We start from the raw sequence: 25929 nt of genomic DNA on the forward strand, positions 1-25929 counted from the left end.
TTTCTACTGCTAGGGAAGCTGGAACCTTAACAATGCCACTTGCTGGTCTCCAGGAACCTAGAAAGCATATATAAACTAAAAGCCTCGCGTATAAGTCTCTCACCCTAATCGTTTCTTTATATAACATTTCAGAATATAACAACCTTAAGCAACTGTTTCCAAATTAACCAAAATTCGCTTGATAGACAAGGATAAGTTCCACACAGGAAAAATGTTGTTTAAAGCATAATGTATCCATGAGTAAAATCCTTGTACTAAACATTTTGGCCATTCGACATTCATAAATTCAAACAAGCAACACAAAACTACAGTGTATTGCTGAAAAAACTAAAAAAGATTTCAACCTTTATGGTTGCAATAAACAATTTATCAAATAAACCACTATAATACCGTAGTCTTATGGTTAGAACAGGAAAATGGAACTCTACAAAAGTGCTTGTTGGATGTTGTCATTTATGCCCTTCTCAATACATACAAGGATACAGTGAATAGCTAACAAGACATGATGTTCTTGAAAGTTCAATAGCATGTGTATACCGGAAGTTTTAAGAGCAAAATCATATTGTTTTGCGTTTCATCGCTTCCTGGCACCAGCTTCTCACAAATCAGAGCCAACAGGAAACTGAATCCCCAATCAATACCACCCCACATAAACACACTGTTAGTCCTTCAGAATAAAGCAAAAATATCAAGCAAGCTGCGTAGCTGCAGTCATGTTACTGAAATCCCCATCTCAAATGCAATGACTACCCAGAGTAAGTCTTCAAATCCACTCCAATTTGCCTTGATATTCCACACGATATTTAATTTTTCCTGCAGCTGAGAGTGCCTGGCTTGTTACCTTTGCAGGCTTTGTAGTGTACTTCAATTCAAACTTACGGAATTTCCTGTTATTCTCGTCTGTACTAGAAGGTGCATCTGGTGGGATCTCATTTAGGAACTCGTCTGCCACATCTCCGTCTTCATCTATTCTAAGACGCTTGGCATACCATCTCAATCCCTAAGCATGGAGAAAAATGTGAAACTATTAAAGATGTGCATCACAAACTTACCAGTTATTCTAAATTTCTGAGATAGCAAAAGCAGATAACAGGATGCACTCAGCATAAATCAAGAAATACTAGTCATTTTTAATGAATGAACAAGTCGAACACGATATGGACTATCAAACAAAGCTGTCATTCTCTCTTCACCATCAAAGAACACGCAGTTTTACTCATATGATTCCAAATGAACCAAGAAACTTAAACACTCTGGTTTATTTGTTAACTTTAGGATTTTGATTAACACAAGGAGACCAACCACCAAAGGTTCCATCAAAGAAGCACCGGCAGGCATTAATAAAATGCAGCAGGACCACGGTCTCAATAAGTTAAATTGATTAGAGAATCTACCATGTCCTCTCTAATCTAGAAATTCATTTTTTTATAGACACCTTTTTCCTATTTCTTATGTTTTAGAGGGATAGGAAGGTTGGCTATAGATGAACTTTGAGTATGATACAGAGGATTAAGAAATCCTTGAAGTTGAAAGAATACGATGAAGAACAAACTAATAAATAATTATTCTTTCCGCCTTTCAATTACTCTTTATCAGATGGCGCACATACCACAGAAGGTTATTGGAAAAAACCCCTGATCTCCCAGAGTCATCAGTATGTATAACAAGCTAGGAGTGAGGAGATACCCGGAGGACTTTTGCGCCTTATCTCAGCAAGTCCCGGGAACTTAGAAACCTAGCCACATATGGTAGAAGGTCCAAGAAGCATGTTTTAAGCACAAGGCGCAGTTATGCTATGGACTTCAGCGAAGAAGAAATGGAGGTAATAATCTAATATACATATGCATGTATGATGCAAAGAGAATACGTACACAAAAAAAATAATATTATTTTGACAAGTTGAGAAAATCACCATCAAGTGAAGTATAAGCAAGAAAATCATGTCCAAGCTAATTTTAAATTTCTGACTCCGTTTCAAAAAAGAATGACCTAGTTTCCTTTTTAGTGTGTTTCAAAAAGAATGACCCCTTTCCTTTTTTGGCAACACTTTAACTTCAACTTTCCACGTGGCATGTTTAAGGCCACAAGAATAAAGGGCATTTTGGTACATTTGACATAACTTTAATTTAGAACCACAAGATTAAAAAGTATTCTTTCTTTTCTTAAACTCCGTTCCAAGTCAAACTAGGCCATTCTTTTTGAAACGGAGGGAGTACTGCAAAGATGCATTTTTTTAGTGGCGAATTCAAATTTAATGACCAGCTTTCTAATCCTGTAACTAAATTCTAATTTCATATTCCAGATCAAACACATTCATTAGTAACATTTTCTTAGCAATTTTTACATCAATGTACCAACAATATTCATTGTTTAGTGTCACATTCTTCAAGATGGGGCCTCTTATGCCTTAGTGCCTCGAAATCCACACAAAATTACTGCTTAAGTGAGATGAAACGTCCAACTTGGACTTCACTTAGTTTCAGGATAAATAGTACCTCAAGTGACCCTCTAACAACACCTCATCTGGGCTTGCAAATAAAATCCTAACCTACTTAGTAATCCTTCATAATAATGTCCTTCCCTTTGCAGGGTTTAGGATTTAGGCATTTCAACTCCTAACAACTCTCTGAAAGCTAAATGCCTTATGTATCTCTTTAGTTGGAGTACTCCAACCCCTTGCAAATAATGTTGTTCCCTTCCTAGACTTTGTTACTTCAGCACTTTTTTTGGTTTCCTTATTAGCTCCCCGGGCCTAAATGTTCTACAATGTTTGGAGCTAACATCTAATATTTCGGTAATTTTGCATCTTTCTTTTTTTTGATGGGTAAAAGTTTTTATTAATATGGTCCCAAGATGTTACAGGAGCAAGTACAAGACAAAGCTACAACATCTCCACAGTCATACACTCATACTACATATTCCCCCCTTAAAAGATCAAAAAAATCCAAATATTGTTCCATCCTATCTAGGGTACTGCTATAACACCAAAAAAAAAAAAAAAAAACAAGTTTTTGATACATCTATTTTTACTCTAGCAATCTGCGGTCGCTTCCCCTCAAAGCATGTCTTGTTCCTTTCTAGCCAAACAGCCCAGAATATGCAGATGGGACATCTTCTTGACGCCAGCAATGAAACAACTTACCCCTTCCAGGGAATCTATCATCATGCCCCAAAATCTAAACCAACAAACAAGCAAATATTGCATTTGCAATCACCAAATGGATTTTTTTTTTAAAACCGAAGATAGTTATAAATGAGCTGTGTTTTCAGTGGCTTAGCAGAACCTGTCCTGATCAAAAAGAAAGAGGCTGAAGATAACCCGAAACCAAATGTTGGAGGAGTTGTCTTACCACCCAACGATTATGTTTAAAAGTTAAACTTGTAAAGTTTCAACACTTACAAACCAAGTTGAAGAACAAAATTCTTTCTTTAGATCGGATGTCGTTCTATGTTTGACACACTCTTCCATGGAATTTCATTAATTGGACAAAAGAAGAGACTTGAAGAATTAGGCCTAAACAATGAGGACACATCATAATCTCGCCCCATACTTCTCCTCAAGGATATTTCATAAACAGCATAAGAGGGACCTGCAAACGACAAGCTTTATTTGAACCATTTCTTGATTTGTGCATATCATCTTTGTGCAGGGGCTATGCTAAACTTATGTATCGTTCCAATTTTATCGGATGTCTTTAAAGGGACTGGCGCTATTTAGTTCAATATTCTTCTCTTATGTGATCCAGACAAACTTATAGCCTAGACCATCACAGGAACCAATATTTGTAGGCAAAAATCTGACTCCTCTCTGCACATCATGTCTGCAGGTGAAAATCTTATGCCTTGGTTGCACAAAACAATAGGAGGATCTCGAAAAATTACTAAAAGAACAAAAGGCTACAACCTAAAAATCTTAAATCATACAAGGATGTTTAAACTTCATAAGAACAGATTTGTATGATTACGCTGGAAGATCCATTGCAGTTAGACAGCTTCATATATATCATGATCTACATATGGTAAGATATGCACATTCCATAAGTACTAACAGAAACCTAGCGCAAAAGAAGAGAAACTGAATATTTGTATCCATGGAACCTAGAAATAGCAAAGAATGAGGATGTCTCTACAAGACTAAAACTAGGAGTGCACTTGGAACAATCCAAAACAGGAAATAGAAAATTTCAGGTAAATGATTCAAGCTGTGCAAAATCAAATCTACAGCAAACCTCCTATCCCAGGACCTAAAGGGAAGTTAAAAGAAAGAAAATAGTTTCCACTCATAGAAGGTCACTGATCATGGAAACTTCCAATTCCAAACTGCTACGGTCCAGTGAATACCTACAACTTCAATTACTGCATAAGCAAAATACAGATTTTCCCTAAGTATGGAAATGTAACTCTTTCGTTACGTATATTAGTCTAATTACATCATTATTTGGGTTGTGTTTGGCAGAAACTATACTTCAGGATTTATCTTTCTGTTTTCGTATAGCAGTAACTTGGCAGTTGAGCGTGCACACAGTCTAATTAAGCCGACCTAACTAATTTGGTATAGACACATAATTGATTGAATTTTCAACAGTATTAAGGGTTTTTATAGTGTACAGATCATTTAAACTAGAAAGGCTGTAAGCAGTAATGATTAAAACAGAATTACAGGTTCTCAAAATGCAAGTTTCCTCATTTTTATTCCCAGTAATTACCTGAACGCCTCCAGCACCTCTATTACATTGAACAAGGATAGGACCAGGTAGATCTCTGGAAACAGGAACTTGAACAGGGACACTGAATCCTTTACGAGGAAAATTAGTGTGAGGTCCTACGTTTTCGTCTTCTACATCTCTCACTTCGTGCCCTTCGTCCTTTGAAAACCCTAGAAGCCCAGCTAATCTCCTAAATATACCCATCACTTGTGCTAGATAGAAGATACATGCATTTCAAGTACCGGCAAACGACGGCAACACTGAAATCACAATCGGCGGCAGATCTTAATAAGTCTTTCGTCCTGATTGGTGATCGACGATGACAGTGCGATAAGCTGGAAAAAAGGACTAAAGTTGCCTCTTCTTCTTCTTTTTCTTTTTAACTTTCTTCCTCGTGCAAATTTTGAAAATGCAATTTTTACTTCTGTTAACCACAAATTAACGTTAAAAGAATTGCTCCTACAAGGGCAAATTAGACCTTTTAATCGTTTTTAATTTTTAAACCGGGTCAGACGAAGAGCACGTGCTGTCGTCTTCATTTTGTTTCTGGCGTTGAAATTAGAAAAAAGGGATACCGAAGACGGCGAATTTAAGCTGTCCCCAACTGGCGACATTCCTCTCCCATCTACAACAAATCTAACTGTTCTTCCTACATTTTTCATTTCCTTATAATTGAAAAACGTTTCGAATCATTTAGATCTGATTTGATCGAAGTTTCTAGATCCATTTTGGTGTTGCAGCCATGCCTGTGGCAGCTTCAGCTGTTTACTTCCTCAATCTCCGTGGCGATGTCCTCATCAACCGCCTCTACCGTGATGACGTCGGGTATGTTCCCACTCTTTCCGCACGGATCAGTGTTCGTAGAATTGTGATTTCATTTTCTGATTTTCGGAACCAGTTGCTGATTTCTGTATTGAATTCTGGAAACTGTTGTCTGAACATAGAGATGGATCTAGGATTCTAGGTCTATATGCTGAAAAATAGCATTACGCCACTACTGATACATATTTATATGCGTATGTTTGGAACTTTTTATTTTTTTTTATATGTTTTTGCTGTATTGGAACGCATCACCACATGGATGTATGTGTTGCAATTGTCTGTAGCATCAGTTTCCATAATCCAAATAGGGATCTCTTTGGTATCACTCTGAGCTAGATCCTCAACAAAAGATTGGGCAGTTTGCTGCAAGTAATAGACTTCCAATATTTCTTCAGAAATAGTGCTATAAGAAAAGAGTCAGCACTTACCCTTGAATCGTAGCTATCTAGCTGATATCACTGATTGGTAATGACATCAAATTTCCACACTGGACTCCGAATCTTGAATGCTATTGAAAAACTGGCCACCTGCTGTTGAGTTTGTGGTAGTATTGTAGTTGTGACCCAGTATGTAATGACCCTCTAGTTCCCCATGCATACACATTAACTTGATAACTTATGCATTCTTTGCTCCCATGTCCAGATTCTCTCCTGTAATTTCTATAGCATTAGCAGCAGTAACATGTAGAAGTTTGGGGTAGGATCCATAGGTATCTCCATCAGGGATTGGGTCAGCATAGAGTCAACTCTATTCCATATTCGGCATATACGGATAGGAATCCACCAGTGAAATTATTATAGGCATCTAAATTGAAAGCGGAACATTCATTATAACAATGAAAACCCAATGAGTTTTTAGCGAAGGGCTTGCTTCCATCCAAAGAATTTCTCCCTTTTCCCGAATAAGTTACACCAGTTGCGAGGCAATCATGCGTTTTTTGCATTTCTCATACATAAGGAACAATTAAATCGAAGAACAGGGAAATAAAATGAAGCTGAAAGCAAGGATGAAGGAAAATTAAGAATTGGAGAGAAAACATAGATTTGATTCTTCATTCAGCATGCTGTAAAATGGGCACTACAACTGAAAATAATGAGTGTAGGAGTAAATCTAGATCACGTGGACAGTGGTGACATCACCATCCTAACAAACTATATTAGAGTGCTAAAGAAATAAAACAAATATTTGGGACTAAGCTGTAAATAGATGGAAACACCGGTAAGCTCATGGTGCCATTTGCTAACGTATGCATATATGTAAGTATGTGATGACTGGGAGGGTGGAATGCAAGGCAATGGATCTGACTACACCGTGCTGCCTTAACTACACATCCACATCTTGGAAAGTTGTTGCAATGTGTGTTTTTGGAAGCTCGACATGCAGTTTATCTTATACAATTAAAGCAGGCTTCTTTGTTTGCCCTCTTTAGAGGAATTAAAGTGGTTCTACGAGGTCATGCTCTAGGTATTCTGAGAAGACGAGGGAGAAAAGAATAGGGAGTATATTAAGCATTAACCTAGTTTAAAGCATATGTGAAAATTTTCTAATGACTTAACTTGTTGCGTGATGCTGGTGTTTAAATTGAGTAGGCTTGAGATCTGGAGTTCCACACTTGAAGGTGTTTTCTCAGCTGGAAAGAGGGGGATCCTTGTCCAACAAGATAGATAGAGTGTAATGAGATCCTTTCATCCAATGCAAAAATCTAGCTTTTGTTTTTATTGGATGTGGGTTAAAAAGTCTGATGCAACATAGTCTGATCCATTAAATTTAATTCTTGAATCCGCCTATGGTCATAAATAATTGTATTTGAAAGCGAGTGAGAGTTCTAGTGACTGAAAGTAAGAAATATTTTTCTGGTATATCTTTCCAGAAAATGGTTTTTATGGCCGAGAAATCTACTGGAGCCAATCCTTTGGGTCAACTGCAAGTCTGCAACCTTCGAAACTCAGGGATGATGAACTTACCACTTTGCCTTTCTCCACTTAAATACTAGATTTAGTTACCTTGAAGCAGGGTCGAACTTGTGACCTAAGACACAAGTCCCTCAAGCTTTGTCAGTTGAGCTAATCCCTAGGGCTATCTTTCCAGAAAATATAAGCTTATGATATTATGAATTTGCAGTGGAAAGTATCTTCCATTGTTAGTTGGACTTGCAATTCCTGACAAAGTAGATATTGAAAGTTGACTAATAAAATCCTCTATTGAATAGCATGAGATGTGATTTAGTTCCTAGAGCCTTTTCCCCCTTTAGTATCTTTTCATCCCCCTTGAAAATAGAGGGGATGAAACTGATCTAGTGGGAATCATTCTCTTGTCTTTGGGTCCCTTGGTGAGACAATGGAAACTAAAAGCAGAAGCTTATCAAAAGGCTCCTTCTGGGACATACATTGTTATGTTTGTTTGCTTTAAATGGGCATCCCATTGCTCTCTTCATCTGTGCAGATTTTCCTCTTATTTCGAAAAGATTATCACCTTTCAATTTCACTTTTTAATATTGATATAATTAAACAAAACTGAAGAAAATCATTCCTCTGCAGACAGTGTTATCAATTAATTTTAGTGTTTTCAAATTCTTATTTTGTTTTTGTTTTACAATAATTTTCAGTTCTCTTTTGGATTCCTAATTTAGCTTTGATGTTATTCTCTGCCTTTTTCCTTCTTGTTTCTTGAGTTTGACCTTTTTCCCTTGGATTGATAAAATAAACTGTCTATTTTTCTCTTAATCTGTCAACGGTCAAATGTTTAACAGGTATTTGGTAATTTGAATACAAACATGAAATGTGTCACTTGTAAGAAATGTGCCTCTTATCCTGCTATCAAGATTCTGACCAATGTTAAGCTTGGATTTGTCAATTTTTTGGCTTTGACATCCGTTGGAATTACCATTATGTAGGTTTTATAAATAACATCTATTTGCTCCATTTTTCTCATTACCATTTTAAGTACTGATAAATATGTTTGTGCAGTAAACCATTCAGCTTCTGTGCTTTCTTCTTTTTTTCTAAAAAGATGTGTGCTGAAGTCCATCATGCCATCAGTGGTCAAAAATAAAGAAGTCTATTGCAATATAATCAGTGATCTTCTCATTCAACTGTGAACTTGATTTAAACAGGGGTAATATGGTAGATGCCTTCCGGATGCATATAATGCAGACAAAAGAACTTGGGACATGTCCTGTCAGGCAGATTGGAGGTTGCTCTTTCTTCTACATGAGAATTAGCAATGTCTATATTGTGATTGTAGTTAGCACCAATGCAAATGTCGCATGTGCATTCAAGTTTGTGGTTGAGGTAACCTCACTTTCTTAATAGTTAAGTTTGTAAACTATCTGTACCTGGCGAGAAGTAGCATACATCCGTTGGAATAATCGAGGTTCACACAAATTTTCCCAAACACCACAGTTATAAAATAACATCATATCATACATTTTCAACTATCTCAGGAGAAACGTGCATGATTTCATATGAAAAGGAGAAGGGGAGCATAATGCCATATCTATTATTTAATTGCCTAAATCTGTTTTCTGCTTGTCGTTGTTACCGCCCTTTCTTTTTGTAACTGGAATGATGAATGTGATATTATTTGTAGATGTGGATTTAATTACAGTGTATTCTAGTTGTGTTTACTCCTTTTGACAACCTTCTTTTTGATTCTCATGCAGGCTGTTGCACTATTCAAATCTTATTTTGGTGGTTCTTTTGACGAAGATGCCATTCGTAATAACTTTGTCCTAATTTACGAGCTTTTGGATGGTAAGCCATTTGGAGATTATTTATTTTGACATTTTAATCTATAAGTTCGATGTAGAAACCCTTTCTGTCTTCTCAAAACAGAAAACCTTTCTAGATAACTTATCAAAAAAGAAAAAGTCTCGCTATATTAATTATGATGCACATATTTTTTCAATTTTCAATTTTCTCAAGTGATTTTGATTTTTTATGTGTACAACTGCTTTCCCCCTTACCCACTTTGTTATCTTTGAGAGGAAAATTATAACTGGATAGAGCACCACTGTTAGGATAATGTGGAAACAGGAAAGCAAAGTTAAGGAGAGGCCAAGTTGGTTGCGTAGTCCTCCATTTCAATAGTTCAATTGAGTGATGACTGATAGGTGATGTCGTTCTTCATATCCTCTCTTGCTAGGATCTGTTGTTTTAGTGGTCATAGTTGCTTGTGTTTACCATTGTGGTTTGCTTGAACATGAGGTTTGTATGAAGTGTAAACTGTATTATGGACCTTAAGAAAGCATGTGAATCTAGTAATTTTTGTTATTATCTTGCCTCAGTGACTAGCTAATCAGATCTCTTTGCCCTATTTAGCATGATGTACTCGATGTAGTAAGTAGTATATTTCACTCGCGTGGACAGTGCACAATGTAAAGAATGCATTTTCTTAGGGGCCATTTGGTATACAAATGGGACAGGACGGATCCTATTACTTAGGATGGGATATTAGTGGGGGGAATAGAGGGCGGAAATGTATGTGTGACTAGTGTTTATATGTTGGATGACACAGCCAATAAATCAGTGAATTTAATTTTTATTTCCAAAATTCCCTATCCGAATTTATTGTTTTGTAAGTCTATTGTCCACATTTTGATCTTTATATAATCAAAAATAGACAACAAAATTCACCACATGTATTCAGTGAAACCAAAAGCTATCTGAATGGCATAATTTCAAGACGCAACCAGAAATAGCAGTGCCTAACAAAAGCATTGGCGGTGGAAAAGATTAAGAAAACACAAAAACAATTGGTAGAATATGGAAAATATCAGGAAAAATTGAAGAAGAAAAAAAGAAATTATTGCAAGGTAGAGTTTGATTGCTTCATTTGGCCGGTAAGGAGCGGGATTGAATATCAGTTTTCTTTCGTTGGAGAAGAAATGTAGTGGTTTAGTTGGGAAGTGTTTGATCAGTGCTGACTGTTGGGGCAAAGGAAGAAAAAAAGGAAGGAAGAAAAGAAGCTAGCCGAAGAGGGTCAAAGGAAGTCTGTGCTCTAGGGCCTCCAGGTGGAGGGTCTTGAAATTGTTGTAGCAGATAGGAGGGGGAGGAGGAAGAAGAAGATGATGACAGGAAAAAAGAGGAACCTTGCCCTGCTAATTAGTTGTCATGATTGAATCAGCACCTTCACTGCAATTTCCCTTTGCCCCGTTGTTACTCTTCTCTGTTTATATGGGATGTCCATTCGGTCATTGTCTCACATATGGAAGGTAGATTGCAAACCCACTCCCTTGCGATGAAACAACATCTGGAGCCTTATATAAAGGAGAAAATCTCAGATAGAATAATCCAATATGGTCTAGTTTTGAATGCTGCCTGGGGCACACTGTCTTGCCTAACCTGAGGCTGATCTGGTTTATGAAATGGCTAATGAGCCATTACTATTTTCATTATAATTTTGTTCCATGCATAGACATCTTAAACTGTTTTTTATCAACTTCCTGTTTATTTGGACTTTGGAGTATGACAATGAATGACAACTATCTATGGACAAGCTAATTACTTTAATCTGTATAGATCCGATAATCATTTGTTGTAAGCCACAAAGTTTAATGTTTAGTCATTTTCAATTTTTCATATACCTATTTAAGGTGCTTTATAATTTGATTTTCGTTAATTTGCATACATCACAGAAATAATGGACTTCGGTTACCCTCAAAATCTTTCACCTGAAATCTTGAAACTCTATATTACTCAGGAAGGGGTTCGCTCACCCTTTTCGTCAAAGGTTAGTTGTCTCGCTACTTGTTATCATAGCATCATAGAATATTTTATAATATTTTATGTATTTAGTTTTTCTTAAAAATGTACATTCATGAGATACCTCTCGAAAGAAAAAGATCAGTCATGAGATATTAAGAGATTGGTATAGCAAAGAGAAATATTTTTTGTAATATGATTAACTTTGTTCTTTCTCAAAAGAAAAAAAGAATGGATAACTGTATTGACTTCTTCTTCTCATGCACAACTCCAGCAGCCTTTGGATAAACCAGTTCCAAATGCCACATTACAAGTCACGGGTGCTGTTGGTTGGCGCAGGGAGGGTCTTATTTATAAGAAGAATGAGGTGGTTTTTGCTGTCTTCCTCTTAAATTTTTCTGTTGTTCTCTTATCTGCCCAATTTCTGAAAAATTGGGATTTATATGTTTGACAGGTGTTTCTGGATATAGTGGAAAGTGTTAATCTCCTTATGTCTTCAAAAGGTATAAAGTTCTTGTGTGGCTTGGTGGATACTTTTTTGTTTTCAGTTTTCCACTAACAAGACAATTGTAGGTAGTGTGCTTCGTTGCGATGTAACTGGGAAAGTTCTCATGAAATGCTTTCTTTCTGGAATGCCTGATTTGAAGTTGGGGTTAAATGATAAAATTGGTCTTGAGAAAGAGTCGCAGCTTAAATCCCGTCCAACAAAGAGGTAACTTCCAAATACTTGTGTTTCATTCACTGAACCTGCAGAATTTGCTTCTTGAACTACTTCTTTTAGTAGGCTTACTTAGGTAATTTCCAATTTAGGCTACTATGGAATAAAGATTTTAGTTCGTTTGAAATTAGATCTCCTCAAAAAGGAAAGAATGATGTTGTCTTTTTTTGTCTTTGCATCTAATTAGAAGAGAAATGTTAATGCTCAATACTGTCTTAAAAAAAAATGTTAATGCTCGATAAGAAAATGGGATTGGGTTGTTCAAGAGAATTAACAGCAATTTTCTTGATGTGGAAAGTTGTTAGGGATGCGTTGGAAGTCATTAATTTAAATATTTAATTATATTTTTAGTTGCTTTATTTATTATTCTAGAATAAGGTTTAGTTTCAGAGTTTCATAAGGATTAGGTTAAGTTATAGTTATTAGTTTGGAATAGGATTTAGGTCTCCTACTTTCATAAGAATTAGACTTCCTATTGATGTAATAAGACTCCTATTTAAAGGGGCTTTTGATGAATAAAACAGTAAGTCATATTTCAGCAAAAAAGAAAGAGATTAGAGTTCTCTCTTCCATTGAACTCTAAAGTTTTAGTCTCTCTTTGAAGAGCTGAAGAGATCGGAGTTCTCTCTTTTAATGGATTCTAAGGTTTCAGCCTCCTTTTAACGAGCTGATTTATATATTGTCCTGTGGATCGATCCTTCTCTAAGAATCATAACAATTTGGTATCAGAGCTTAACACAATGGGCAATGAGATCAGTTCTCGATTTCAAGGAGAACATACCATTATAGAAACCCTAATGGACTCTAAAATTGCAACAATGGAACAACGCTTCATCGAAAAAATTGTCCAAGTCATCCAAGAACAATTGTCTAGATTGGGAATTGACTCCACAAAACCAACAACCCACAAACCTGAGTCAAATAGTGCCCAGAGAACTAGCAGATCAACAATTCCTGCTACAAAAGGCAATACACCACCTACTTATAACGGCACCCATTAATTCGGGCATATCGTTGTGAACATTTTTTTGAAAAAAAATCAACATACAATGACATCAACAAAGATTGGTGTGGCTGGATTTCACATGTTCGGACTAGCACCATTATGGTATTATCAACTTAAACGAGCGAAAGGCTCAATGAGTTCAACCTGATGGGCAAATTAGTCATGCTTCAGCAAATTGATAGAGTCGAATTTTTTTTTTTTGAGATAAGTTACGAGAAACTAATGAAGTCGAAATTTATCAATGTCAACTTCAAGTTAGGGCTGGAATTGGATAAGTTGATATTGATTCAGATTTTCTGGATGATTGCCCCGAAACTTGAGCTTGAGGACAAGCTCCTTCAACGTGAAGGCAGTAATGTTAGGGATGCGTTGGAAGTCATTTATTTAAATATTTAATTATATTTTTAGTTGCTTTATTTATTATTCTAGAATAAAGTTTAGTTTCAGAGTTTCATAAGGATTAGGTTAAGTTATAGTTATTAGTTTGGAATAGGATTTACGTCTCCTACTTTCATAAGAATTAGACTTCCTATAGATGTAATAAGACTCCTATTTAAAGGGGTTTTTGATGAATAAAACAGTAAGTCATATTTCAGCAAAAAAGCAAGAAAGCAAGAAAGCAAGAGATTAGAGTTCTCTCTTCCATTGAACTCTAAAGTTCCAGTCTCCCTTTGAAGAGTTGAAGAGATCGGAGTTCTCTCTTTTAATGAATTCTAAGGTTTCAGCCTCCCTTTAACGAGTTGATTTATATATTGCCCTGTGAATCGATCCTTCTCTAAGAATCATAACAAAGGTTCATGAAACTTCCCCCACTGAAGGTAGCTTTATTTTTTTAATGAAAAGGTTAAGATTTTATTACTGACTACTAAGCATGTGCTTATAAGAGTGCATCATATTAGAGGTTTCCGTTCTATGTGTTGAAGGAATTCAGTAGATCCAACAAAGAGGTTAAGTTAGATACAACATTCTCCCTACAACACAAATAAACTCTTGCAGCATCTAAATTTTACCTTTGCAATGTTATCACTCTTATCATTAGAACATCTACCATTATAGCCAAGTATTCCAGGAAATGCAAGTAGGAACTGCATTTCGGTAACCTATGTTGCAAGTAGGAACATCTACTGTTACCTATGTTGCATTTCGATACTTGTTTACCATCTTTCTTAGTCTTCTACAATCTATGTTGCTCAGACTGTTCGAAAATGCCGTCTGGTGTGTGTCTGATCCTTCAAAAGTAATGCATTTTTGGAGGATACGACCATATTTTTGGAGAGTCCGAGTAACACAGTCCACAACAAAGAATGAGCCACCTGATCATCAAGAGAGAACGGTTCCAGCTTTTGAATTAAGTCATATATGCAATCAAGTTCCCAGTCATACGAGTTGCTTCTTAATTGAAACTTCCATCCGTGTTTAGAATAGCAATCGGCTACTGTACAATCTTGTTAGAAATGGTTGCATAAAGATCTGGAAGTTGCTCCATTAGAGGAGTGTCATCCAGTCATCTATCTGACCACCGACGCTAGCTTTAGATGTTTAACGTTGCTTCTTAATGATGAATGTTTATTGTGAGACCAAAAGGCATATCTTCAAATGATGTGTGCATTAATATCTTAAGAAAAAAGATTATCTTGTATTCAAGCACTCTTCATGTTATATTTATATTCTTAGCTTTTCTCAAAAAAAAAATATTTCAAGAAAACCCATGCATGCTTCTTTTACTATTTATGAAATTTAAAATTTTAGCATATTTGTTCCACTGTTCTTAAGGTTCAAAAGATACAGATGGTAATAGTAATTGCTATGATGTCGGGCAGGGACCATAAATTAGATTTACCTGATCACATAGTTTTACAAGTACCAGAATGACTACATGTACTTTCAAGCATGCTTTCATAATTTTAAAAATGTTTTATCTTTAATGTGCCATATATCTTTAGAACCTAATAGAACTAAAATGTTAAACCATGCTTTAAATGTTGGACTGCTTCTGTCTGTTGTGTTTCCATTTTCTGCAGAGTCCACAACTTACTCTTCCTAGTCTATTGAAACATGTAGTATGTAGCTTTTTCAGTTTGGCCTTCATGTTAGTTTCAGCCTATGCATGGTAGGTTACCATTTTGTGTTGTCACCAACATAATGCATTACTTTGCTACTCTGTGCAGCGGAAAGACTATTGAACTTGATGATGTTACTTTCCACCAATGTGTAAACTTGACGAGATTCAATTCAGAAAAGACTGTCAGCTTTGTACCACCAGATGGTGAATTCGAACTGATGAAGTAAGTTCATACTTCTTTCGCTACATGGTTGTTTTTTAGTTCTGTTTTTATTATCTTCCCAAGCTGGAAGCTTGAGTCTGTGGCTCTTCATTTATCTTTTATAGAACAATGGTAAATAGCCTTGGAAATTTTGCATATGTCACAGCGAATGATCTTGTACCTTTAACATCTTAATATCAATCTTGAATAAGTATCATATAAATTATTATCAACTTTGACTATTTGGCCGTTGAATTGTAAGTTCACTACAATCAGGTGAAATCACAGAGTATTCTGACCATGGTTCCTAAATATAAATTTTCTTCTCCCTCTTTCCATCTCTCATTCCATTTCCTTCTTGAGACATCTCAAACTTAGAAATCACTTCTACATAAGATTATCCATTATACATTGACAAGTTTTAACAATTTAAGATCTAAACTACGTGTGATCTTTTCTCCGTGAAGTACTTCACACAAAAATTTGAACAGTTGGCTTGTTATCTTCTTTAACCATTACTAGAACTATATGAAAGCAAAACTACTATACTACAACAACTACACCTCAATCTCAAACAAGTTGGGGTAGGCTATATTATCAATTTATCATCACTTCTCCATTTAAGCTCAACTCATGTCATTTTCATAACAGTGTCTGAATTTGTAATTGCAAACTTTTTTTTCCTCAGGTACCGCATTACAGAAGGAGTAAATCTTCCTTTCCGTGTATTGCCAACAATCAAGGAATTAGGTCGTACGCGAATGGAAGTGAATGTTAAGGTTTGTCACTCTTCTTTCAATATAGAATAAAATTCATTTCAAAACGTCGGTCCACATTGATATCATTTATAATTTTCTAACATGATTTGAATCCTTTTCAGGTTAAGAGTGTGTTTGGTGCAAAAATGTTTGCTCTTGGAGTTGTCATTAAAGTTCCAGTGCCAAAGCAAACTGCAAAAGCAAGCTTCCAGGTGACATCAGGGAGAGCAAAGTACAATCCATCCATTGACTCTTTGGTGTGGAAGTGAGTATGCAATAGATTTATCTTTTTTGGTGTAATCCTATAGGGTTACAAACTTAATTTATTTCGGGGTTTGACCTCGGGTCTCAAGTTGACTGTGACTTCAACCTAGTCTAAAAATATGGAATTGACATTGCTCTAGATTGGACATTGTTCTTGAAGATGTTGTACACTTTATCCATTAGGACCTTGGTTGCATGTGAATCGAACTTCTGACATCTAGTCATATAGTCTTAGCAAAACCTATATACTATTTGGATCTGATTTAGATAATAAATATTTTGGTATTTGATGAGTACTTGCCTCTTTATTTGTAACAAAAAATGAATGTACAAATAAATGGAGGGGTTATTGAAGTGCCTGATAGCCACAAGCTAATGCTAGGATGCCACATTTGCTTGCTTTTTTTTTTTTTTTTTTGAGAAAGTTAACTGGTATTATAAACAAAAGGAGTACACCAATAGTGTGCTCCTACATAGTTACATCAAAAGTATGAAAGGACAGCCCAAAACAAAATCTATCTCCTATATTCCTTATAAACTGTCTAGAAATAGTTTAATTTCCCCTATATCCTTAGATACAGAATGTATACACCAAAAGTAAAAAGTTGCTAAACAGTTCATCTTTATACTTTGGAAGGGAATGTTCTTGTTCTCAAAACATCTCTGGTTTCTCTCCTTCCAGATTGTCCACCAGATGCAAGAAGGGACAATCTTCCATCTCTCCTTGTGTTCTGACTGATTTCCATCTCTATTCCAGCATGCTAGTACTTCTAAAGTATGCCTTGGCATGGCCCATCCAATACCCCTCAGATTGATGAACCATTGCCATAATTTTCCAGTCACTTTACACTGCAGAAAAAGATGATTTACTGTCTCTATTTCAGCTTCACAAAAAGCATAACTGCCTGCCCCTTTTCATAAGGTTGTCCTGGGTCAGAACTGCTTGACTTGCAACTAGCCAAGTAAAACAGGCCACTTTATGAGGTATCTTCCCTTTCCAGATCATCTTCCATGGCCACCATTCCTTGGTTTCTGTTGAGATATTCAGCATCTTGTAGGCTGCTTTCACTCTGAACTTGCCACCTTTGTCCAAACTCCATAATAGTTTGTCTTCCTCAAAATTGAGACTCTTAGCTTGTTCCAAGGTATTGTAGAACTGAATCATTCTCTCCACTTCCCAGTCACTTAGGAGTCTTCTGAAGGATAGATTCCAACCTTGTGCATTGGTGACCTCTGAGATAGTAGCTAACTTCTGTTGATTGAGATTGTAAATGTCTGGAAACTGTTGCCTCAGAGGTGTTTGCCCCACCCATATATCATTCCAGAACATGGTCTTTCTGCCATTACCCACTTTGATCACAGAATTACCCCACATTTTTGGCCACTGATTTCTGATAGTCCTCCATAGTCCCCTTTCATAAGGAGTTTTAACTGCCTGAGTAGTCCATGGTCCTTCCATACCATATCTTGCAATGATGATTTTCTTCCATAGGCCCTGCTCATCTGCTGCCAGTCTCCATAGCCATTTTAACAGAAGGCTCTTGTTTTGTGCTTTCAGATTCTTAATTCCTAAACCTCCCTCTTTTTTGGATGTTATGACAACCTCCCACTTAACCAAATGGTACTTCTTCTCCCCTTCACCATTACCTTGCCAAAGAAAGTTTCTCCTGATTGCATCCAACTTTTTGATTATCTTCCCATGAATGGGGAAAAGGGACATCATGTAAGTTGGCATGGCATCAAGAACACTATTGATCAGTGTGACTCTGCCACCCAAAGATAAATATTGACTTCTCCAGTTAACTAGCTTCTTTTCACACCTTTCCACCACAGAGTTCCATATGTTCATGGACTTACTCTTAGCTCCCAATGGCATTCCAAGATAGGTGGTGGGAAGCTCTCCTATCTTACCACCTAAAATGTTTGCCAAAGTACTGATTTCTGGAACTTCATTCACAGGATAGATAAAACTCTTTTCCCAATTTATATGAAGTCCAGAAACTGCTTCAAATAGGATGAAGATAACCCTTAGGTGTTTTAGTTGTTCCTTCTCTGCTTCACAAAAAACCAAGGTGTCGTCAGCATATTGTAAATGGGAAATAGACACTCCCAGGGAGTTTCCTTCATTCACAGTGAAACCCCTGATTCTGTTATTCACCTGAGCACTCTTCAACATGTCACTTAAGCCTTCCATGGCCAAAATGAAAAGAAAAGGAGACAGGGGATCTCCTTGTCTCAACCCTCTCTCAGAGGAGAAGAAACCAGTTGGAGAGCCATTTATCAGAACTGAAAACTTCACTGTAGTTATGTAGAACCTCATCCATTTTATCCATGTGTTGCCAAACCCCATCCTCCTTAATGTTCTCCACATATGTTCCCAATTCAAATGATCATAAGCTTTTTCTATGTCTAGCTTGCATAGAATTCCTGGAGCTTTGGATCTGTATCTCATGTCCACACATTCATTAGCCACCAATATTGCATCCATAATTTGCCTGCCCTTTATGAATGCCATTTGTTGTTCATCCACTAGTTTTGACATAACTTTCTTGAGTCTCTCTGTTAAAATCTTTGATATGATTTTGTAGACACTCCCAATCAAGCTAATTGGCCTAAAATCTTTCAATTCAGATGCTCCAAACTTCTTGGGGATCAGGGCTATGAAAGTGGCATTGAAACTTTTTTCAAAGTAGCCCTGATCATGAAAATTCTGGATGGCAGCTACCACTTCTTGTTTTATCTCTTCCCAGCACTGTTTGAAAAAGGCCATTGTGAAACCATCAAGGCCTGGTGTCTTATCCCCTGCACATGAGAACACACAGTTTTTAATTTCCTGCTCTTCAAATTGGGCTTGCAGAGCTGCATTATCTTCTTCATCTATCCTGGCTTGAACTCTGGGGTTGAACCGAGCTCTCTAGAATTCTGTCTCATTGTAAAGTTTTTGGTAGAAGGTTGTAACTTCATCTCTGATCTCAGCTGGTTCAGTCACACTGGACCCATTTATGATCAGTTTATCAATGTTGTTATACCTCTTGTGACAATTAGCAGTTCTATGGAAGAACTTTGTATTCATGTCCCCTTCTTTGAGCCACAATGCCCTAGATCTTTGCCTCCAAGCCACTTCCTCTCTCTTGGCATTTTCTTCAAACTCCACTGTCAATACTGCTCTTAAATAGGACTCATCATCTGATAGGATTCTCTGATCTTGTATCTGGTCCAGTTCAGCCAGCTGGTTAAGGATGCTTTGTTTTTGCATACCTAGGTTGCCATGTACTGTTTTACTCCATTCTTTCAACTTGACTTTCAGTAACTTTAGCTTGCAAGCTAAAATATAATCTGGTTTTCCCACATAAATTTCGGAGTTCCACCATTCTTTAACTCTTTCTTTAAAGTCTTTAGTTTGCAACCACCAGTTCTCAAACTTAAAATTAGAGGTTGATCTCTCCCAATTACCACATTCCAACAACAATGGATTGTGGTCGGAAGTTACTCTAGGTAAGATTGATTGTTTAATCTTTCTAAAAGCTTCTTCCCATTCCTCAGATATCAGGAATCTATCTAATCTTGCTGCGATATCATATCCATCCCCTTTCCTCCATGTGAATCTGCCACCTACAAGAGGTAAGTCTTGCAGTTCCATGTCCTCTATAAATTCAGAAAATTCTTCCATCTCCTTGTTGAATCTGTTGCAGTTTTTCTTCTCAGAAGGGAATCTCACTACATTAAAGTCCCCAGCCACCACCCAAGGTCCATTAAATAGACCCCTCACTGCCCCCAGCTCTCCCCATACTTCTTCTCTTTCTTGTCTACTATTTGGGGCATAGACACCTGACAAATGCCATCCCAAATCTTGTGCTTTCCCTGTGAACTTACAAGTGATGTTGTAAGCCCCTACTTCACATACTTCCCCCTCCCAGATACTACTATCCCACAGGATAATGATACCACCTCTTGTCCCCCGTGCCTCTAGTTGTGCATATTTCACCTTCCTATTTGCCCACAAATCTTTTACAATCCCACTTATATCTCCACTGATTTTTGACTCCTGGAAACAATACACATCTGCCCTCCATGTATTTATCAAGTTTTTGATTTGCAGCCTCTTACTTGGATCATTGAGGCCCCTTACATTCCATGAGACTATCTTAACCTTCATTAAGATCATCTATAAAGCATCCCCCCCTACTCCTTGTACCATAACTCACAAAATTACTCTTTGGTTCCAAATTCTTGAGTTCCTTTGGGACCTTTCCCACTGGAGTAATAGGAACTATTGCTCCCCCCGCCTTTTTAATAGTTTGTCTTTTACTGTCGATTGCCATAAAGAGGTTCAAAGCCACCTCTTCGCATCCAATGAAGTGTACCCCAAATTCTTTACCGAGTCTGATTATGTTTTCCTGGACCCATGAAGAAATTTCATTCTCTGCTGATGTATCAGTTCCATGCTCATTAGAGTTCAGTGGTAAGATATCTTCAATTGTGCCTTCCCCATCTGCCTTCTGCTCCAATTGCATGTCGCTCACTGTTTGTATCTCCTGATCTGTTCTTTCCTCTGTTTGGATAATGGACATATCGTCATCATCACTCAGGTCTGCGACAAACTCGAGATTGTTTCCCTCGTCTCCCAATTCAAAAGGAATTAGGACACCTTCTCTACCCTGTTCCATTAGAATTCTGCAATTTGCTTCTATTTCATCACGCAGAGGCTTAGAAAGCCTTTCACTGTCTCTAGGCTTCTTTTTTATTTGAGCTGCATCTTTATCCGTTGCTTTTCTTCCCTCCTGACCTCCGCTGGACTTGTTTGAAGCTCCCGTGTCTTGATTTCCCAATTCCTCAAATCTGTTATTTGTTGTTATACGAGATAGGTTTGCTTGTATCTCAATGTTAACTATGTCAAGACTTTGGGCTGCATTATTCTTCTGCTGTTGCCTTTTTGGGCCTAAAAAATTTGGGCCCAAATTTTCCTTTCTCTGAAGCTGGCCTGCTACCGCTGTTAAAGGCCCTTTGCCTTTACTGTTTGCCTCACGTGTAGAGTCACGTGCTCTCCAATTCAAATTTTTGCCAGCTGTTGATGTACCCACGTGGTGGTCTGACTCTTCCACAGATTTTAACATTAAAGGGGGAAAGAAACCCTTGTTGTCCATCGGTCCATAATGTTGTTCCTCTCTCCTCGTTGCCTCCTTTCGGAAAGTCACCGGTGCTTCACACCAGATCGGCACTGTATACACAAAACCCTCACTGGTGATTTCAATCTCCTTCGGGACCATCTTCCCATCACCCTTCACCTTGATGCGTGCCCAGTGCATGTGATTTTTGAGGGTCGTTTCTTCCTCTGTTTCGATGAAACCCCCACACTGGTCTCCGATAAGCTTGAAGACTTTATGGGACCATAGATTTAGGGGTAAACCCAACACTCTTATCCACACCCAGTCTCTTGCTATAGCTTCCGGCCAGCAACCTGTGATTGGGCTCCACCACTCTAGGTTCAGAGGCATCTTCTTCCAGACCCATGTTCCTGCCATGACATGCTCTGCAGCAACTTTTGTGGGTAGCTCGAAAAGGAAGTGCCCGTCGTTTATAGCGAAGACGCTGACTCCTATGGCTGACTTCCAAGTGTTGCAAGCCCACCTTCTTACATCATTGAGGGTTGGTAAATCTCGAGTTGTGGTCTGGAATTTACCGACAATGCATCTCTTGAGGAGATCTATCTCCGATGTCGGTGTTACGTTCACCACCTTTAGATGGTCACCTTCCACCAGTATGTGCGCCTTCTTCGTGGATTCTGTCGTCCACCTATTGTTCCTTACTGCGTCCTTAAAGGATACTCCCAGTGCCTTCCCTTTGTTAAATTGTGTTTTCTGCTCTGTTGTAGGCTCATAGGTGAATTTTGCTATTTTATGAGCGATGTTTCCCCAACCCGTGTTGTAAGATGATTCCGGTGTAATGATGATTGCTTTGTTTTGTCCTTGAATAGCAATAAAACTGATATATCTACCCTTTTCGTTGTATTTAAGGGTGCAAAAGAAACCCGAGTACAAGTCCTTTACTTTCCATCTTTTGACCGAGTCCCCTTTGACCTTTGACGCCTCAATAAATACTGAAATCAGCCATCTCAGGACTTTAATGCTAATCTTCGCTCTTCTCACTAAATTCCTGCTACGTTCAGTCCACTCGTACTATGTTTCTGCTCCTTTACATCTGGTGATTTCATAAGACTTGAAACCTGCGTTATAAAAGATGGTGTTTTCCCCCATTGATAAGATTCCGGCCAAAGTTGCCGGAAAAGCCCCCAAATGTGTGATAAAAGTACAACTTTATGTTGAAAATTGGCTAACCTCGAAAATCGTGTCTGAGAGCATTTTACATCTTGATAAATAATGAACTATTTGCTTGCTTTTTTACCATTAGGCATAATAACTGTGTGTGTGGTGGTGTGGGGATTTTTTTTAGGTGTTTGTGTGTGTGACTCCTTTCAGGACAGACATTATTAGGGAAGACCCCCTTTCAAGTGAACATTTGGAAATTCAGCCTATCTAGATTAATTAGACCTCTTATATATTTTTACTAATTGAGTTGGTGCTTACGGCGTTACAGCCAATCTCTCTATCTGAATCGTACTCAAAAGTCAGCAGAGGTGTAATCCCATTAGTAAAGATCTCAATAGCTCAAGGTGGAGATTTGGTCTTTGCTATCATGTTGTCCTTTATCAAAAATCAATATTATGTACAAAATGCAAATTTTCAATTTCTTTCATTCCTTCACTTATGGATCCTTTTTACCATGGAATCTGCTGCAATTAATCAATGGATGAGAATTTTTTCTGTCAAAGTTCATCTTTTTGGTTGGTGGCATTTAATCTCTTTTAAAATGTTTTCACCACATTCTTGTTACTGAAACTTGACAGCGTTACAAAGGGAAACCTGTTAGGCTATACCGGTTTCTTTATGTAATCAAAGGAGAATAATGCGTGCTTCAGAGTGATCCATTTTGTTCAAATTGGAGGCAATTGGAATCTTTCTGTGGAAGCGAATATTTAGCTTAGACTCTGCCTTGCAATATGTTATGTAGTCACGTGTAGTTTATGTATCTATGTGCATAATTGCTCGCTTATAGATGCTTTCCTTTAAGCAAGTAGAATTGCATACACTTCATCTAAGCTGATCTGTTTATGCTTGAAAGTTGACAAACAGATGTTCTTATACTATCGCTCGTCTCTGTTTTGAACAATATGGAATTTTCTTTGCATGAGCTTTCCAGCCTCTCAAACGTGTATTATAATACAGCTTCACAATTTCTTGAGGGAGAATATATGCTCTAGAACTGATACAAAAAAAGAGGGGAGAAATGTGATGTACAGGAAGGAAGTCTGGTGAGAAAAAAGTGGCATCTTCTTGGTCAAGTTGTTGTCCATGGGCAGTGGAAGACTACGATTGCTCAAATTTTGGCTCTCATTGTTGCTTCTAAAAGGAATTAATTGTCCCTAGTTCTTCAAGATATCATAATCCGGTAAAAGGTGTATTAGTGACCAGTTTTTGTGTTCATATAGTAGCAAGTAGCATAATTGCTCAGTTCATTTGACAAATATGTTTTTCTTTTTGCCCCCTTTTACCATTTTTATTTTAAAGTATCCAGTATTTCAGCTTCTCGACCATGTGGTGGCAGAGGTGGAGTGCACACAAATGTTTTCGTCCATTTTGCCACTGATCCAAGATATTGTTGTGAATCACTATAATTGTGTATTGACCATGTTCTGTATTCTTTAATAGTATGCCAGCTATATTTTTCTACCTTCTTCTGCAGTAAATCTAGTTTCTAGTGGTTTGGATCTTCAATATGGGCTTCTTGTTGCAGGATAAAAAAATTTCCTGGGCAAACTGAGTCAACAATGAGCGCTGAAGTGGAGTTGATTTCGACAATAGCAGAGAAGAAGTCCTGGACTAGGCCACCAATTCAGATGGAATTCCAGGTGCCTGAATATTATTTCATTTTTTTGGGGGATGGGTGATAACTGTGTTCACTTGGTCAATGATGGCATGTACTCCTAGCTTCAATGGTTCTTGTTCTTGGAGAGGAGAGGGAACCTGAATGTAAAAGGATTTTGGAATTAGATGCAAATCCTAATGCTTAGAAAATATTTCCAAAAGGACTACTAAGAGTAGGAGACTGCTATTGCATCTTGTACCCAATCATCATCACTATTTGCTACTACTTTCTTGTGACACAAGTTGTGGAGGAGTTTGGTATTCAGCCTTGTCAAAATGCTATACCAGCCAAGTTTACTGGCTGATTGGAGGAGCTGTACCTTCGTTGGATTAGAAGGGAAGGGAAAATAAAGAAAGGAAATAGTGAGACAATTGTATTCTCATTGTTTGTTTGTATTGACCAGAAAGTTGGACTTGGAGAAAATTAACTTTGTTCTATTTTTTTTCTCTCTAGTTTCTTTTTGCTTGAATTTTGTCAGCTCACTTTTTCTTTCCCTTTCTCTATCTTCCAATCAAGTGGTAGTCCATTTCACTCGTTATTAGGGGAAGCTTTATGGGCACTCATGTGATGGCAATAGTCGATTCTTTTCTGACTTAAATCAGCATAGCAATTAGAAAATGTAGGTTTATAACAGGATCCGATTTCATAGAATCAGTTATGGCACTGATTAGGATTACTAACTTCTGAAATTTGTGGTGCTTCTTTGTTTCTATCATGGTTAAACTATTTGTTGCAGATGAATGACCCACTTTTGTCATTGTAGGTTCCCATGTTTACGGCATCTGGACTTCGAGTTCGCTTTCTCAAGGTATGCTTGCCAAACTTGTAATTGACTTGGACTGATTTTTGGGTCGAATGCTGCTTCACCTAGTAACTGTCTGCAGGTATGGGAAAAGAGCGGCTACAACACAGTTGAATGGGTTCGCTATATCACAAAAGCTGGTTCTTATGAGATTAGGTGCTGAAAAATAGGTAAGCTGATCTTGTTCATAGGATCAGTATTATGGAAGCCCAATGTATAGGGGCGCCATTTTGTTTTGCTGGAAATGCAACTTATGCATCTTGTATTTTGAGGGCTTTTAAACATGGTTTGTCTATAGTATATTTGTCCTGTGAAATTTATTATTCTGTTGTACAGGTTAGTTCTTTACGAGGACCAATGAAGAGGCTTTTGTTTCCATTCTATTTGTATATTTGACATATTCCCCCTTAAACTATTTTTCCATTAAACTAATGAAAACCATGGGAGATCAAGGTGTTCCTACAAAGAATTAAGAAAAAAACTCGGTGATTTATTTTTAAATATTTTCCTTTGGATTACATAGTTGTCTCTTGTTTGTGCCGGTGGGAGACCATAGATAATCAATGGAATAGCCAAATTGAGCGCTACAGCATGGTAATAAATATACTCTCTGTATGTGCATGGTAAAGTGCTTTCATTCGTTTTTGCATCCATAAAAGTAGGTAGCAGTGTTTTGTCCTGCTGCCCTTTAACAGTCGTAGAACTATTCTTTTAGTTCCTTGTTCTTCAATTTTTGCTGCTATCTATTATTTTGTGTAGTTCCTATTGTATTACTTTGTTGTAGTTTTGTTCTATTACTATTTGTTGTCTTTTGTACTTCTATTATGTCTTTTTCTAGACAAGTTTTGTTTTGAGCTGGGGTCTATCGGAAACAACCTCTCTATTCACATTTGAGGTAGAAGTA

General features: G+C 37.3%; 2 protein-coding genes and 1 non-coding gene across 4 annotated transcripts; 1 reads left to right on the plus strand and 2 right to left on the minus strand.

The window, feature by feature from the left end:
• Positions 1–358: 358 nt before the first annotated feature.
• Positions 359–5091, minus strand: LOC125831645 (uncharacterized). The gene is made up of 2 exons (XM_049510815.1): positions 4707–5091; positions 359–1000 (listed from the first exon to the last, which is right to left on the minus strand). The coding sequence occupies exons 1-2, from the start codon at positions 4908–4910 to the stop codon at positions 764–766; spliced, it is 441 nt and encodes a 146-aa protein (XP_049366772.1). The 5' UTR covers positions 4911–5091; the 3' UTR covers positions 359–763.
• On the minus strand, positions 3605–3705 carry LOC125831785 (U6 spliceosomal RNA). The gene has a single exon (XR_007443193.1). It is a non-coding gene; the product is annotated as a U6 spliceosomal RNA (small nuclear RNA).
• A 132-nt stretch (positions 5092–5223) lies between the features above and the next one.
• Positions 5224–25471, plus strand: LOC125831610 (AP-2 complex subunit mu). 2 transcript variants are annotated; one of them, XM_049510779.1, is made up of 13 exons: positions 5224–5531; positions 8641–8818; positions 9190–9280; positions 11164–11258; positions 11508–11597; positions 11685–11733; positions 11804–11942; positions 15123–15239; positions 15907–15997; positions 16099–16241; positions 24092–24206; positions 24987–25031; positions 25108–25471. In XM_049510779.1, the coding sequence occupies exons 1-13, from the start codon at positions 5449–5451 to the stop codon at positions 25186–25188; spliced, it is 1317 nt and encodes a 438-aa protein (XP_049366736.1). In that variant the 5' UTR covers positions 5224–5448; the 3' UTR covers positions 25189–25471. The 2 variants fall into 2 exon arrangements, with proteins under 2 accessions (XP_049366736.1, XP_049366735.1); XM_049510778.1 differs by having other exon boundaries at positions 5225–5531; positions 11505–11597.
• Positions 25472–25929: the final 458 nt, after the last annotated feature.

Source organism: Solanum verrucosum, unplaced genomic scaffold, assembly GCF_900185275.1.
Source record: "Solanum verrucosum unplaced genomic scaffold, falcon-dt-bn FXZP01000049.1, whole genome shotgun sequence".
Lineage (NCBI taxonomy): Eukaryota > Viridiplantae > Streptophyta > Magnoliopsida > Solanales > Solanaceae > Solanum > Solanum verrucosum.

Excerpts from the sequence above, each read along its gene's own strand:
- LOC125831645 (XM_049510815.1), bottom strand. The coding sequence starts at position 4,910 with ATGGGTATATTTAGGAGATTAGCTGGGCTTCTAGGGTTTTCAAAGGAC. Across the intron at positions 1,001-4,706 it reads GAGGTGCTGGAGGCGTTCAG|GGATTGAGATGGTATGCCAA; the intron begins GTAATTACTGGG and ends CTCCATGCTTAG.
- LOC125831610 (XM_049510778.1), top strand. The coding sequence starts at position 5,449 with ATGCCTGTGGCAGCTTCAGCTGTTTACTTCCTCAATCTCCGTGGCGAT. Across the intron at positions 8,819-9,189 it reads CATTCAAGTTTGTGGTTGAG|GCTGTTGCACTATTCAAATC; the intron begins GTAACCTCACTT and ends ATTCTCATGCAG. Across the intron at positions 16,242-24,091 it reads ATTGACTCTTTGGTGTGGAA|GATAAAAAAATTTCCTGGGC; the intron begins GTGAGTATGCAA and ends TTCTTGTTGCAG.